This window comes from Amblyomma americanum, chromosome 1 (genome assembly GCF_052857255.1).
Source record: "Amblyomma americanum isolate KBUSLIRL-KWMA chromosome 1, ASM5285725v1, whole genome shotgun sequence".
In the NCBI taxonomy this organism is placed as follows: Eukaryota; Metazoa; Arthropoda; class Arachnida; order Ixodida; family Ixodidae; genus Amblyomma; species Amblyomma americanum.
The window spans coordinates 101,111,005-101,125,813 of record NC_135497.1 but is presented as its reverse complement, the minus strand read 5'-3'; the positions used below and the strand labels follow the sequence as shown (position 1 = coordinate 101,125,813).

At 43.5% G+C, this 14,809-nt stretch overlaps 1 protein-coding gene across 12 annotated transcripts in view; it reads right to left on the bottom strand.

Annotated features, from left to right (window-relative positions):
• Nucleotides 1-1,261: 1,261 nt before the first annotated feature.
• LOC144113358 (uncharacterized) overlaps nucleotides 1,262-14,809 on the bottom strand; it is a 65,808-nt gene continuing 52,260 nt past the window's right edge. The window contains exons 6-10 of one of the 12 annotated variants that reach the window (XR_013310741.1): nucleotides 14,272-14,414; nucleotides 12,280-12,495; nucleotides 7,492-7,584; nucleotides 2,235-2,339; nucleotides 1,262-1,346 (exon numbers count right to left, since the gene is read on the bottom strand). Coding sequence is in view for 5 of the 12 variants with exons in the window: in XM_077646406.1 (XP_077502532.1) it covers nucleotides 2,275-2,339; nucleotides 12,408-12,495; nucleotides 12,642-12,758 (270 nt within the window). In the remaining 7 variants the exon portion in view is untranslated. Of the gene's footprint in view, nucleotides 2,340-7,491; nucleotides 7,589-10,324; nucleotides 10,337-12,279; nucleotides 12,496-12,641; nucleotides 12,759-14,271; nucleotides 14,415-14,809 lie in introns of those variants that run through there. The other 11 variants (XR_013310736.1, XR_013310742.1, XR_013310738.1 and 8 more) reach the window with 11 other exon arrangements.

Below are 14,809 nucleotides of genomic sequence, written 5' to 3'. Positions count from 1 at the left end.
TTAAACATAAAAAAACTAAATATGTGCTTTTTCGCGCCAAAAATAAGCCCCTTGATCATAATATCCGACTATATTTTAATAACACGCAAATTGAGCAAGTGAATTCTCAAAGTTTCTAGGGGTCCATTTTTGCAGTGACGGGCTGGACCGATCACGTCAATAGTCTGCGGATACGAATATCAAGATCAATTGGGTTAATTCAATGACTTCGTTATCTTCTTCCATTCCATGTAAAAAAACAGTTATATTTTTCTCTTATTCATTCTCATATTGTGTATAGTCTCTTAGTGTGGGGAATATAAAATAAAACTGACTCGGATAGGTTGTTCTCTCCACAAAAAAGAGCCTTGCGCACTTTGGGTAGATATACGGTCAGTACTAATGACATGTTTACCTCTTGTAAGGTGTTACCCGTTTTTTCTATGCTACAAACACTCCTTAGCACTCCTAATCTACCAAAAAATAAAACATGACTGAATCTTTTTCCCGTTCTTATTTGAATAGAGCAATCACACATAACTTGCGCACAATTTCTTTGATTGGTTCTAGGCCTCGTACTAATTACGGCACCCAGACTACAGATCACCAAATAAGTTTTATGCAACACATATCCAACATTAATTGCTTGTGCCCAAGAGAGTGTCAACATTCATCAATTCAAGAAGAAAATGAGGCATCTTTTGAACACCCCCGTGTGAAATTTTATTATGCATACCTGCTGCATTTCATCGTTATTCCTACTGTACTGTGTGTATGTTTTTCTTTGTACGCCACTTACTATTGCTCATTGTTGATAACCTCTTCAGTATTATTTTCTACGTGACCAGTGCTTGTGTAATTCGTTATTTTGAATTCCTGTCTCGCCGTGTTTGGTGTACCACTGTTCTCATATGTTACTCCGCACCATCTGCACCGACGTGTAATGCGGGTGTTAGGCCTCGTCAGGAGACATCCTGGTCTCCTTTAGCCTCTCCCCGCGGACACCATGTATTGTTGTCCGAAATAAATGGATTTACAAGAAAACTTGATGCGGGACGACATGTTTGCTGTCTACATGAATCATTAGCGTGCAGTTCTCCCTGGGTGTGTGTTTTCATCACGTTTACATTCAACACTTCTCAGCCGAAATCAGTGAAGAGCAGAGTCGAACCAGAAATTGGGGAACTGTGCTGCTAAGAAAACAGAATTATGCTGCTATCTTCTCTGTCCTATTGTGGTCATCCAAACCCGGATCTGTGCAAATAAATAATACAACACAAAATATGTGATCATGCCCTCCTTTATTTGATACTACCAAAAACAGGTCCCTGACGGAGGTCCTGGCAAGGCAGTTATGTTTAAGCACTCTGCAATGAAAAAGAAGACTATCATGTAATGAGCACAAATAACTGTGCACAATAACACCACAATTGGGTTAAAAGGAAACAGTGTAAGCAGAAATGTATAATATATACACAAAAAGTGAAAAACGAAGCAGTAATATCATATAGTGGCTACAAAATACCACACAAGAACAAGTATACAAAAAAACAGCAACAAAATTACCATAGCCAAAAAGAGGAAAGAATAGAAATGTAAAACATGATAAAACAGCAGGAAGAAATTTTGGAATCCTCTGAAACAAGAAGGAAACCAACATTCAAAGGAAAAACAAGGCTGTAAAAGTTTTAATCGGTACCAAGATAAATAAAAATAACGAACTGGTTTGACTGAGGCATTGGTTCGTGCCAGAGCCATGCCTCTGGCCTGCAAGGTAGCCTTGAATATGCAACTGGAAGAAAAATGTGCCTAAAGAAAGGACGAAATCTGAGAAAAAACTTGGAGACGAAGAAAAAAGAAGTGATTCCAGGCATTGCACATCTGGTTAATAAGCAGTTACCGCAAGCTACAGAATTATCCAAAACTGTTCTGGACTTAGATGAAGCAAAAGGACTAGAGCATAGATACTTAGAGAATTTGCAAAAGTAGTGAGAACTTCCATCCACTTGACTTATACCGGGGCAAAAAGATTTAGGAAACCCCAGTTTTAGTATTAGGTGTGACGGTCCCACCACCACCCCCAGACATGAGAAATGTCTGCACCATCACAGCATATAGCATTGTAATAAGGGAGTATTTACTCTTACAAATCTACTCCACCTTGAGGGATTCCCCTAAACATTTGACCAGCATATAGCATTACACCTGTTCACATCATGCAAGTGGCAACAGTACTAGCAGCACATCTTGCTCACCTGGGCCAGTTTGTGCCACTTGCCTAGACTATGAATACGTTCAGACCTTGTTGATATGTTGCCAGTTCATACGCTCAAAATCGCAAACAGCAGAAATGTCTCCACCTAGAATTACAAACAACACAATGACACATTTTCCCAGCTCCTAAATTTAGTTTTGACGAATTCTGGTCGTATATAATGTTTAATGACTAACCATAGCTGTGCAAACATTTAAACGGGCCAAACATAGCGGCATGCAAAATGAAAAACTAGGATGCAGCAGCAGTCACCTACTGTGGTGGCTTCTGTGCAGTGCCCAAGTGCAGAGCACCAGAAAAGCGACAAAGGTGCTAAACCATGCGAGCAGACCATTTTTGTGGCAATGCAACAAGAGGAGGCCACGTTATGCCTTCGCAAAAGTGGAAAAGGCGGCAGTGTGGTGTGCGATGTTGGCACGTGCTATAAAAACCCCGGGCAGTCTAAACTAATCCGGAGCCCTACAATAGAGCATCCCTCGCAGCCCATGTGTCAATCCACGACGTTAAGCTGTTTGATTAAATTACTGCGCCTACTTGCTTACAAATGTATTGTTCTGCTTACCTTAGATTATGCTGCTATCATTTGGGACCCGTTCACGCAAACTAACAAATAAATTAGGGAAGGTTCAAAAGAGAGCGGCACAATACATATATAACAATTAACGACGTACATCAGTAACACATCTTTTAATCCAAGCTGGCCTCCCGACAATAACTGAGCGAAACCGTTGCGCACGACTTAAATTTATGTATCAAAGGACACTACAGAACGGAGCTTACCGATTTGCTTGTTCTTTCGTCCGGATATGTGACGCGACGACACCAGCTAATTTTCGGGTTCGAAATAACTGCTTTAAATACTCATTCCTTCCAAGAACTATATCCGATTGGAATAACCTCACTAACAATGAAGTGCAGCAGCCGTCGCTGACGCTGTTCTCGCAACATATCACCTAGTTTTTATTGCATTTGCTATTTCACTGTTCTGTTGTATATGTTTATTTGTTGTATTCCTAATGGTGCAGAAGAGATTCAACTTGCACTGTTATTTTTGTTTACCTTTGCCTGTTTTGTTAAACTGCTTAGTTTGTATGCCCACGCTGCTAAAATCCCAGCTCCGGGATTGCAGTATCAATAAATAAATAAATAAATATACTACGACATGCTTACATGCAAGCAGGCGAAGTGGAGAGAAGGCAGCATGAAAAGCAAGGGCACTAATACCCCTGTCACACGGGCACTCTAAAGGCACTTTGAACTAATGCTCCTTTACGCTCCCAAAGGAGCACTACTTCAAGGAAGTTCGTCCGTGCTACACGGTCGCGGAACGACCTTCGCAAGAAGTTTTTAGCGCCCTCATCGGCGAAAAGCGTTATTAGAATTGCAAACCTCACTGCACATGTAAATACAGAAATGTCACATTTTTTTTAGTAAATTAGTTTTATAACCGTATTATGTTAAAGCAACGCAATTTTAACTGCAATAATGACATGATTTTCTAAGTACAGAGCATAACATCACAGTGCTGGCCACACTGAGGCCAACTCGCTCAGTCTGGCTGCAGGTTCACCGCCACTCATTTTGTCGACGCACACACACAAAAAAACAAGCACGAAACTGTATAAAAAAAAGAGCAGTGCAGTCTCGACGTGCGATAATCGTGGACGAGCAGTGGCGACCTGAGTCTAGCGGCGACAGCACCGCAGATGTGACGAGCTGCTCTCCGTCGCTACTCGCTGCAAACAAACAACATGGCCGACATGGCAGCATATTTACCGTGGATACCGTGACGCTCGTATATCTGGAACGAGAGTATAGCGTGGTGAGACTGCGACAAAACAAATTATCTTATATTTTAAAACACCACTAATCTTATGAAGTGAATTTATAAAATAAAAATTGAACGTTTCTTTTCTCAATTTATTTATGCTGTTAACTCGCTGGGAGAGAGAGTACTCCCTTGAAGCCTCAAAGGACGAACTCGAGCTGCCTTGTTTCGAAGCTCCTTTGAGCTAGGTGTCCTTTGGAGCGTCCGTGTGGCAGCGTGCGTTCGTCCTTAGAGTAATGGAGCACTAGTTCAAAGTACCTTTACAGTGTCCGTGTGACAGGGGTATAAGACAGCTGCCACAGCGCCACCCTGCACTGCATATATGCAAGGGCGCAAACCATATGAGGATGACCAGGTAGAGATTTTGGCTCACTTTACTACCCACAGACCGGATGTCTTGCGAATTTCTTTCTGCACTTAAGACAATGCACATGTGGACTGATTTCTGCAAGCTCGAGAAGCCATTGAAACCATATGCAAAGACACGCCAGTCGACATTTCAACGAACTGAAGTTACACCAGTCACCAGTTACATTTTCAAAATTGAGCACTTTGGATCACGTCTGTCTGGATAATGTTTTTGTGTGCACAATTCTGAATTGCATCACTGAGTTACATTGTAGTACACTGTACGAGCACACTATCAATGGACACCGCCAAAGGTAGCGAGAAATTCCGTCAGCCTGACTTCCACTCAGGCAAGTAAATGATGGGGAAAGCCTAGTTTGTTTTAATATTAGGTGTGATGGTCCCACCAGCACCAGCAGACATGAGAAATGTCTGCGCCATCACAGTATATACCAATACACCGGTTCACACCATGCAAGTGGCAACAGCACCAGCAGAACCTCTCTCTCGCATAACAACCAGGCCAGTTTGTGGTACTGGGATACAGGCTGCGACTGCACGTTGCATGAGCACACCACCACTTGAAAGCTGGACCACCACTAGAAGCAACTTATACCTTTGCGCAAGGTGTAGTACCAGACTTCTCATGAACTAACACACTCTAAATGTCTGTCGCCCATTCACACTGCACAATTCATGCCACACAAAAGCAAGCGGCGCCAGCGCTGGGGGCATCTCTCACTCGTGTACCACCCAGGCCAGTTAGTGCCACTTGGCTGCAGACTAGAACTGTACACACTGTGAGCACACCACTGGAAAGCAGGACCACAACTGTTAGCAACTTTTACACTGCAGAGCCCACAAACACCTTTTCACAAGGCACAAACTGCCGAGACCAGACAGACTTCATGAACTAACACACACTAAATGGCTGTCGCCCATTCACACCACACAAAAGCAACTTGAGCGCAAGTGGAGCCAGCACTGGGGGCACCTCTCGTGTACCACCCAGGCCAGTTAGTGCCACTGCCTACATAATATCACAGGTCAGCACACTCATTAACGAGTGCACTCATATCATGTGCATGTGGCGTGTGATAACGTGAGTGTGTAGTCGTGTCTGTGAGTGCGATTGAGTGGATGCGAGTGAGAGTGTGATTGAGCTGCCTTCCATAACTACGAGGTATGCATAACATCAGGACGGTTACACACCTTAACTTTTTTGAAAGGACCCAAGACCAGGTCTGGACACAAAATGAACAGCAACGTTTTCCAAATTACACAAAGTGAATTTAATTTTCAACTGCTGCCTGGATTGCCAGTTGTCAAAATTATTCCCGGCCTAAGTTTAAATGACAGCTTTGTTTACTGTATTTTTCCTTTCATAAATCAGTGCTGGCCACCAAAAGATGAGCTAGCAAACAAATGCCACACTCCACAAGTGTGCCTGAAATCTTTCCAAAGCCTGCATTAAAATCTACAGTCTCCTCCCTCCAATAATTCTTTCTTTGCCATGCCCACAGCGTGTAGGTCACTGGTGACCCATAGCTGCTGTACCCTACTTTTAGATACCTATGCATTTGCATACTTGTTACACGAAAAGTCTAAAAATTAGGGCTGTGCAAATAATCGAAAGGTTGAATAGTTGGCCAAGCTGCCGCGGTGGCTCATTGGTTATGGCGCTTGGATGCCGACCCAAAAGACGTGGGTCCGATCCGGGCTGTGGCAGTTGAATTTTGACGGAGGCGAAACTCTAGACGCCTGTGTAATGCGTGAAGTCGTTGCAAAAAACAAAACCCCAGGTGGTCGAAATTTCCGGAGCCCTTCACTGCGGTGTCCCGCATGGCCCGGGTCGTTTTGGGACATTGAATGCCCATAAACCACAAATAGTTAGTGAATATCATTTTCCATTTGATTCTCACCACACTTTAACTGTTCGAAGTATTAGAACTTCCTAAATGCTCAAAAATTACGAACTCATAGCCAAACATCGCAACACATCCAAACGACACCCGCCGATTAGAGTAACTCATGCTTGACACATCAGTTAGCTTGCCATTTCCTCATAAAAAATATACAGCCAACATGTGGTTAAGATTAGCTATTGTATAAAACAAGCATGGGCAGGTAGCGGCTGCACAGTAGCCTCAGCATGCAAGGCGGCACTGAGTGGAGCTCAGATTGGTGGCAGAAATTCTGCAACATCTGACTGGGTGTGGTGTAAAGTGGAAAACCTCAACAAGAAATACGGTAAGTGCGACCTTTACTGAACGATGCTCGTGCCATCGGGTTCTTGGCGCTGTTTTCATAGTGCAGCTGAACTGCTTAAGTCAGCCTCGCATGTGCAACAGTAGCATGTGTTGTCGCTGGAGCAATGCGTCGATTCTCTTCACCGTCGTCGCACAGGTCTGGAGTGTTGAAGACGATCTTGAGAATGCATTGTTGAGGTAGTAAGGACTCGAGAGTAATGACCCCAGGCAGGAGCAGCATACGCAGCACTTAGAATCTTCACTCGTGAACCCATGCACAGCACTGCATGCAAACTTCGTCTTCCTCGTTACACACGTGTTGTTCATTGTTTTTATTTGCAACTTGCGAGCTGTAGTGCTGACAGCATTGCTGTACGCGTCGCTATTTCTGGCCACCTGCTAGAGCAACAATGTAGTTAATTTAGTTCCTAGATTTATTTCATATTTCTTTACCAGGCTTCACTGTGTACTAGCAGGAATTGTGAAGTAGTTTACACTGTGCTGCCTGGGAAAGATATATGAAAGAAATAAATCTAGAAATTAGCCAAGTAAGATATTGCTAGAATGACAACAGTTGAACCATAATGCTCAGTCATGGCTTCAATTGCAAAGCTGCAATTAGCAGGATTTAGTTTAGCCACATTGCAAATGTAAATTGCATTAATTTCACCAGTACTTGTGCATATGCATTACACTTATGTGTGAAATTTTAGTCTTGCATTGAGAATGTGTACAGTGAAGCTTAATCCACTGAGAGAAATGATGTGATCACAACCTTAAAATGTTTTTTAGCAACACATTTAATAGCTCACATTTTTGTGTCCAGGCAGCTGAGATGGACAGGCACTTCAACTGGGTCGCCTGGTGTCCCATGGATCTTCTACTGGCAGCTGCAGTTTCCTCGGCTGCCTTCCCATCAGCGATGATGGGCGAGTCAAGGAAAGTTGAGGTAATTTGATTTATAACATTGCGTGTTATCTGTCGTTCAGATCACTTCAGAATTCTATTGGTGCTCATTCCTCAGTGCGGAACTTATACTCATTTTAAAATGCTGGCCAACAATAGGTAAGAACAGACTCGAGCAGTTGTGTAAGCCACTCCCACAAACACGGGCACTGGCCTCCACGTCTACATTTTTGCATTGTGCTGCTGTTCTGTCATGAAGCGTGAACCAACTAGCCAAGCAACTGCCACTGCTTGCCCATAAATCCTTTTTTTCTAGCAATTCTACATATCGGTAGTTAGCTGATTGTCTCCCCATATACTTAATGTTACTATGCCAGAGCAAAGACCGCTTTGTTGTCCAGGGAGTTCAATGTGCATTGCTGGTTTAGATTACGTCCTTTTTTTCTCAGGTGGGAATTATGTGTCAGAAGGCACACAGTGCTGATGGATAAGACATAAGTCTCCAGTAAGATGAAGTTATGATACATACCAGAATTTCGGTGCTTTTATTTGCGTGATATATTAATATGGTTAGTGCCTTATGACAATTCATCTTTCACACCTGTGCACATGCAGCTTCCACCTTCATCCTTCTCTCTTGTAGATACTCATCTTCGTTGATTCCATTAGCAACCGGGCTTGAATACAGTGGAGTAATACAGCAACCTGTGGAGCATAAGCTGTTATTGCGAACTGTTGTTTCTCTACAGCGACACTGAAGGGAAGTAGCAAAGTAGATATTAAATTTTTATGTGATGTCTGTAATGTCCAAGTAATTCAATAAAACATAGTGGTGGGCTAGTTGGTGGTTCATACTTGGAATAAACGACAGTGTAAAAAAGGACCACCACAGAAGAGAAGCCTTCTTTGTGTTGTGTCCTCTTCTGTGGTTGTCCTTTTTTGCGCCGTCTTCGAAGTATATAAGTAATATCTGTATTGTATTGCATTTTTGTCTATAAGCTCTTTGTGCATGCTTTCTGTATTTATTGCCATTTCACATGAAATACACTCAATTGCAGGTTCAGTGCTGTCTATTCATTCTTTATCATCCCATTTTTTGTGCTGTTTTTAAGCCCTGAATGATGAACCAACTAACCCAGCAATCCTTCCTTTGAAACCATTGGAAAGACTCAGGGGGGGGGGGGGTATGTAGAGTAAGCTACTCCCACAACCATGGGTATTGATGGCAGTGGGGAGCAGAAATGGCACTTGCGTCTTCAAATTGCTGCGCCTTGTCATGCCAGGGTTCGCACCTCACCTTCCATGTACTTTTATTCAACTCATCCTCATCAGCTTGGTTTACCCTTGGTCAACAATGCCCCACATGCTTGCAAATGTTTAACATATTGCTTGTTATTGACTTTGATAAGCTTGTTATACCGTCTTGTTCAGCTGTTCATTTATTTATTTGTACATACTGCTGCGAGCCATAACTATGGCCCACGCAGGAGGGGCACACAATTATAAAAGCCATAAAACTATTAACCGCAACAGCCACAAGTCATTTAAAGTACATAAAATCCTACATTCATGACAACACCTACACTAGGAGCCGTACAAAAATCCTCCAACTCCTTCACAAAATATTTCGAGTCACATAAACCTAAAGGAAGGCGATTGCACTCCACAACAGTATTCAGGAAAAAACTCAACTGAACCCATTGGTTCATGTGAAAGTTGGGGCCAGGGAATGCTGATGTACATGTCTGGATCTTCATATATCTATTTAGTTATGTTCAGGAAAACAAAAATTTGAACCGCTGCCTTCTTTCCAGTTTGGCCATCACAAGTTTGTTTTTGTAATATATTGTGGAAGCAGATGATTGCATTACATTAGGATACATTTAACCTCTTTTCTGAGATGATAACATGCTATCTTGTATGTTTCATCATGTGCAGCTGCCAGTTATCAAAGAGGCACCAGACAGCTCAGAAGTGCTCCTGTCTTGGGAGGACAGATTGCCTGAAGGAATCAGCAGAGATGACTTCTCACAACTTGCGGCCAGCTCCCCATTTGCAGCGCCAGTGCTGCAGTACCTGTACTGCAAAGCACAGGCAACAGCAGCGGCGACACAAGCAGAGCCAGTGCTGGCGTAAGCAGCAGTGCCACAGCAGGGGCAAGCAGCAGTGCCGGTGCTGGCACAAGCACCAAAAGAAGGGAACCCCAAAAGAGCCACCACAAGCGACAAGGATCTGCCATAGAGCAGCTAGTTGCCGTCCATAAAGGAGAAAGCGGGGCAGCAGCAAAGGCCGACCACAAGGCACACAAAATGTGCAAGATAATGGTGCGCCTCCAGAAGGAAGCGAATGCCATAAATGCAAGCATGGTGCAATTGCTTGCAAAATTTCTAGACAAAAAAAAAAATAATGACTCGCTCAATAAAGAGTTATCAAAAGAGCTGGAAGTTATTTGATATTACAGAATATGACGAGATGAAAGATCTTTTACTGCTGAAAGTTTTGTATTGTGTTTTAAACAATGAATTGTATTGTGCGGGCTGGCTACAGTGGTAGCTTGCAGTATTAGTTGTTAACAGAGCACATGCATACACTGCACGGGTACACAAGTGCAAGAATCAAACAAGTCTGTTGCAAGTACATTGCCGCTGCTCTCGCAGTAACACTCCACCTGCTTCTCCACTCAAAACCAATGGCTGTTCCATGCTCACCAGGAACTGTCTGCTACAAGGCTGTATTTTTCTTGCAACACACCTGGGGCAAGTGATAGAACAGCGGGGAAATTTGACAACAGCAAAACAGTAATGACATGAAATTGTTCACAGAAAGCGTACTTTGGTTTAACGAGTTGGGATGGGAATGTAATGAAATTTATCTCACTGTAAGTCTTTCAAAGCTCTCACCATTGGGTCACATTTACGTCACATTTTTGTGTTTGCTTTGTGTGTGGATGATGTGTGCAAAAATATGAAGCTTCCACCTGCGACCGACATGATTTCATACCTTCATGAGCAAAAGGAAAAATTTCTTGGAACTATTGCTTAATCTTTGACTAGATATAATATGTTCACTGTACTATGATTGTAAGTACCAACAGCTTTTTTGGTCAGAGGTATCTGGTTCCACTGGGCTAGCATCAGGTGCATGCAACACCGTAGCGAAAAAATATGGTGATACCCAGGGAGCCCTTATTGGAAAGGTTTATATAGTGAATGCATTTCATTCACTATACTGCTTTCAGAATAAAGTTGAATGGCACAAAGGAACAAACACAGGAAGACACAGAGACTGAAAAAGCACCACTGCTGTGTTTTCCTGTGTTTGTTCCTTTGTGCCATTCAACTTTATGATGAACCAACTAGGGCCTCGGCAAGTATTTCTGCTTTCAGAAGTAGGAGTGCAAGACTAAAAGCTTCTATTGCTTGGCAAGGTACCAACAAGTTGCTGATTGGCAATGTCGCAAGGCGATGGCCAGTTATACACGAAAATTGCTCTAGAATTGTGATTCCTGGCTTGTTTAATATATTCGAGCAATAACAAGCTGATTTCGTCAACCATTGTGACTGGCCAGCAGAGTAATATAGTACGCTGTGGACAATGCACCAGTGTTAGTAACCACAGTTTTTTTTAGTTGTATCCTACTGTAGTAGTTTCTCACATGGTTTAACCATGCTTTCTGAGCATTTCTTTTAATGTATTCAAAAACGCAGACACACTATACTGCGATTGGCTTGCCTACCAATGGCAGCACTACTGTCTGCAAAAGCGGTTCTTGGTACCTGCGTTAACGTTATTTTACTGACAGTACTTTAAAAACCACCTTCACATTCTCAACGCTAGTTTTAATAAAAACCTATGCATCCTGGTTAATGACACACTCAATATTGCCACTGCATGGCACCCAAGCATTGTGGCAGTGGTTGCATTCCTAAAGGGATTTGCAGGCTCGCTACGAAAAAGTGATGGTTTATGGTTTCTGGGGGTTTAACGTCCCAAAGCGACTCAAGGTATGAGGGACGCCATAGTGAAGGGCTCCGGAAATTTCGACCACCTGGGGTTCTTTAACGTGCACTGACATCGCATAGTGCACAAGTCGTCGTGGCGGAGTGGAAGGAGAAGCGTCCCTTTCTCGAACAAGAAAGTGAGACTGCCATATGAAAAAAATTAGGTTTGAATTGTTCTGCTGCGTTTCAAAGCTCTGAATCAGAGTATTCGTTTAGTCGGGAAAGGAGCCTTTGATTGCTGCTAAAGAAACGTCTGCAAAAGTCAGTATATTGCCCCTTTAAATCAGTTTAGCCTCGTCATATCAATAAGACGCACAACATGAGATAAAGGGCAAGGAAGAGGGGCAGACCGTGCCTGAAGTGACAAGATCAGCAGTTTAAGGTGCAATTTAGATAGCTTGACATGAGAAAGTAATGTCTTAATAGATATAAATTTCTTACTTCCGGGACAAAGATCAGTGGCTCCGTTACAGTTGGATTAATCGGAGTGTACTGGATATGTAAGGTTTTTACAAGGCTTACTGTATTGCAATAGCTAAGAATACTTGTCACAGTAAAACTACAGATGCAAATTCCAGGGGACTACAGGAAAAGCATACACCAGAAACATAAGGAAAACATACACCAGAAACACATGATGCAATTGTGTTGAGGAGCGCGTTATGTAGTCGTGCTCTCTCAGAATGTGGATACATGGATCATAATCCGCGATGCGGATAGGTGGATCCTGTTGACATTCAGGCTGCTGTCTCACATGCTCCCCTTCAGAACATGTTGCAGCTGATGTAGAAGCGGTGGCACTGCTGCGTTTGGGCCAATACCTTGACTGCTTTTCTTGTCGCCTATTGGCAGGCGATGGCCTGGGCTAGATGGTGGTTCCTCCTCTTTGTCAGCACACCCCCTGATAACCTGCGTAAGTTTGCTGATGTACTCATGCACCAATGCTCCCAATTTTGGCTCAGTTGATGTTTCTTTACTGAATTTACGTGTAAGAGCAGAAAACTCAATGTCAACGCCTGCAAGCACATTTGAGTCTGGTGACTAAATCATGTCACCTTGAATGCTGTCAAATAGTGCTGCAGGCTCATCCTCTGGGAATGAATCGTCTGCAGATAAGTACTCAGTGGCTGACTCGTGAACAAGAGGTTCATCCAGTCAGAATGAATGGTCATCTGCAGAAGACAAAATAGAAGATGGATCCTCAATGACTGGCTCATGAGCAGTTGCATCCCTTCTCTGCAGCTCCCACTGCGCAACTGCATGGACATGGTGGCACCTTTTCATGCACAGAAAAAATCCCTACAGCTGCACTGCAATATGTGGAAACAAGTGTCACATTCAGGACAGCTAAGCATGCACCCTTGGCACTGTGTGTCCTTCCTGACAACAGTGGGGTCAGTACGTTCTTCAGATCGTGACTGCACAGACCACTTTCCATCAGAAAAGTGTGGTCACGGCAGACTTGGAGACTTCCACTCCTGCAGCATACTTCTTGAAGCAGTCTGCTGTGCGATGGTCTGCCCTACGCTTCACTTGACAGATCAGCTGCTTCATTATCCGGTCAGTAAGCCGATTTCATCAAAGACACCAGCAGCCTTTCGAACTGCCAGTTCTGAAACCCTCCCAAATAACTTTTCTCTAGCTCATTATGCAGTGACACAAGGTGGTTGTTAGTAGTCAATCCGGTGCCCTGCCTGTAGAAAAAAGCCCACTGTTCTGGGTGCTTAGCATATGCCCTCTCAAAGTACTCAACAAATTTAATGCACTCATCAAACTCCTTTAAAGTACAGAAATCTGAGAGCTCCTTGTGAAAGTCTTCACTTCTGCTGGTCCACATTGCATTCAGCTTCTCCTGCACAACTTCTCAGCTTTGGCTGTCAGTTGCCTTGGTCATGTTGCACTTCCAGCTCCGTCTGACGTGCCACACACACAGCAAGCGTTTCACTGGGTTCCCCATGACCCTTGCCCAGGCATTTGCATATGGTGGTGCATCATCTGACCTGAATGCACCACAGCTAACTTGTGTGCCAAGCCTGTCCCTGATTGCAGTAAAAAATCTTACCACGACATCCTCAGACACTCAGAGAGAACGAAGGCACACGGAATGCCTGACCCATCATTTCCTATGACCATCACATTTGCAAGTTGGTGCTTATATAAAGCGATTTGTGCCATGAGTGCATCAACACACACTGCTCTTTGACCATGCTTTAGCAGCATGTGACCCTAGATGGTGTTCATCATTGCCATCAAAAACTCACCAATACCTTCTTCTCTAGTTTATCTGGCTCTGTATACAGCAAAGCACCATGATCCTCTAGCTCGACGATCCACTTCTGTGTACTGACATAGTCATTACAATTTTTCTCCTCCTCACTGCCAATATTAAACTTCATCTTTATGTTCTGAACCTCTGATGAGGTCAGAAGGTGAAGCCTATCTAGTGGAGGTCCGGCAGGCGAACGTGCATCTGAAATAACCCTACGAGGGACCTGCAGCTTCAGCTTGCGTGCAGTGTCCTTCTGGTCAGCAGTTGACAAGGGATGCACCGTAGCTCTTTCTCATGGCCACAGTGCTCAGCTTGATAGTCTAATACCACATTTCCATTTTTTTCAATGACATCTACTGTCGCCAAGCAGTGCCTCTCACATTTCACACTGCCATGAACCTTTGATTGGCGCTTACCTTTTCCTGTCTTCACATATGACCCTGAGCGATGGCAAACCAGATACTTCTTTGTCCCTCCAGATGCCAAATGTTTTGTACCCCCGACACAACAAAGTGGACAAGCTCAGTCTTTTCCTCATGATCCTTCCAGCTTTCAAAATCTGTGAAAAACCGGCATCAATACGAGTTAAGCTACAGCGAGCAATCCCCAGAACTCCAAGTAAATTACTGCAAATTGAATGTAGCAATGTTACCTTCTCGCATTGAATAATGCTTCATTTCTTTTTCACATGGATGCATTCCTTAATCTAGAAGGCTTATTCTCAGCTGTCACATATCCCAAAATATGCAGACAGGTTTTTCTTGTTGCCATATTTCTTTCCAGCCACCTGAATGCGCTCCCATACCCACCTCGGTTAGGTTTGCAATTGTTTAATGATATAAGCCATGTGTATGCACACCTTACAACATGCCACAGCGTAAAACAGAACAGAGCCCGTAATCTGGCCCAACCTGCTATACAAAAAGGGTGAAGTGCTCCAAAAGGCTGTTGTGC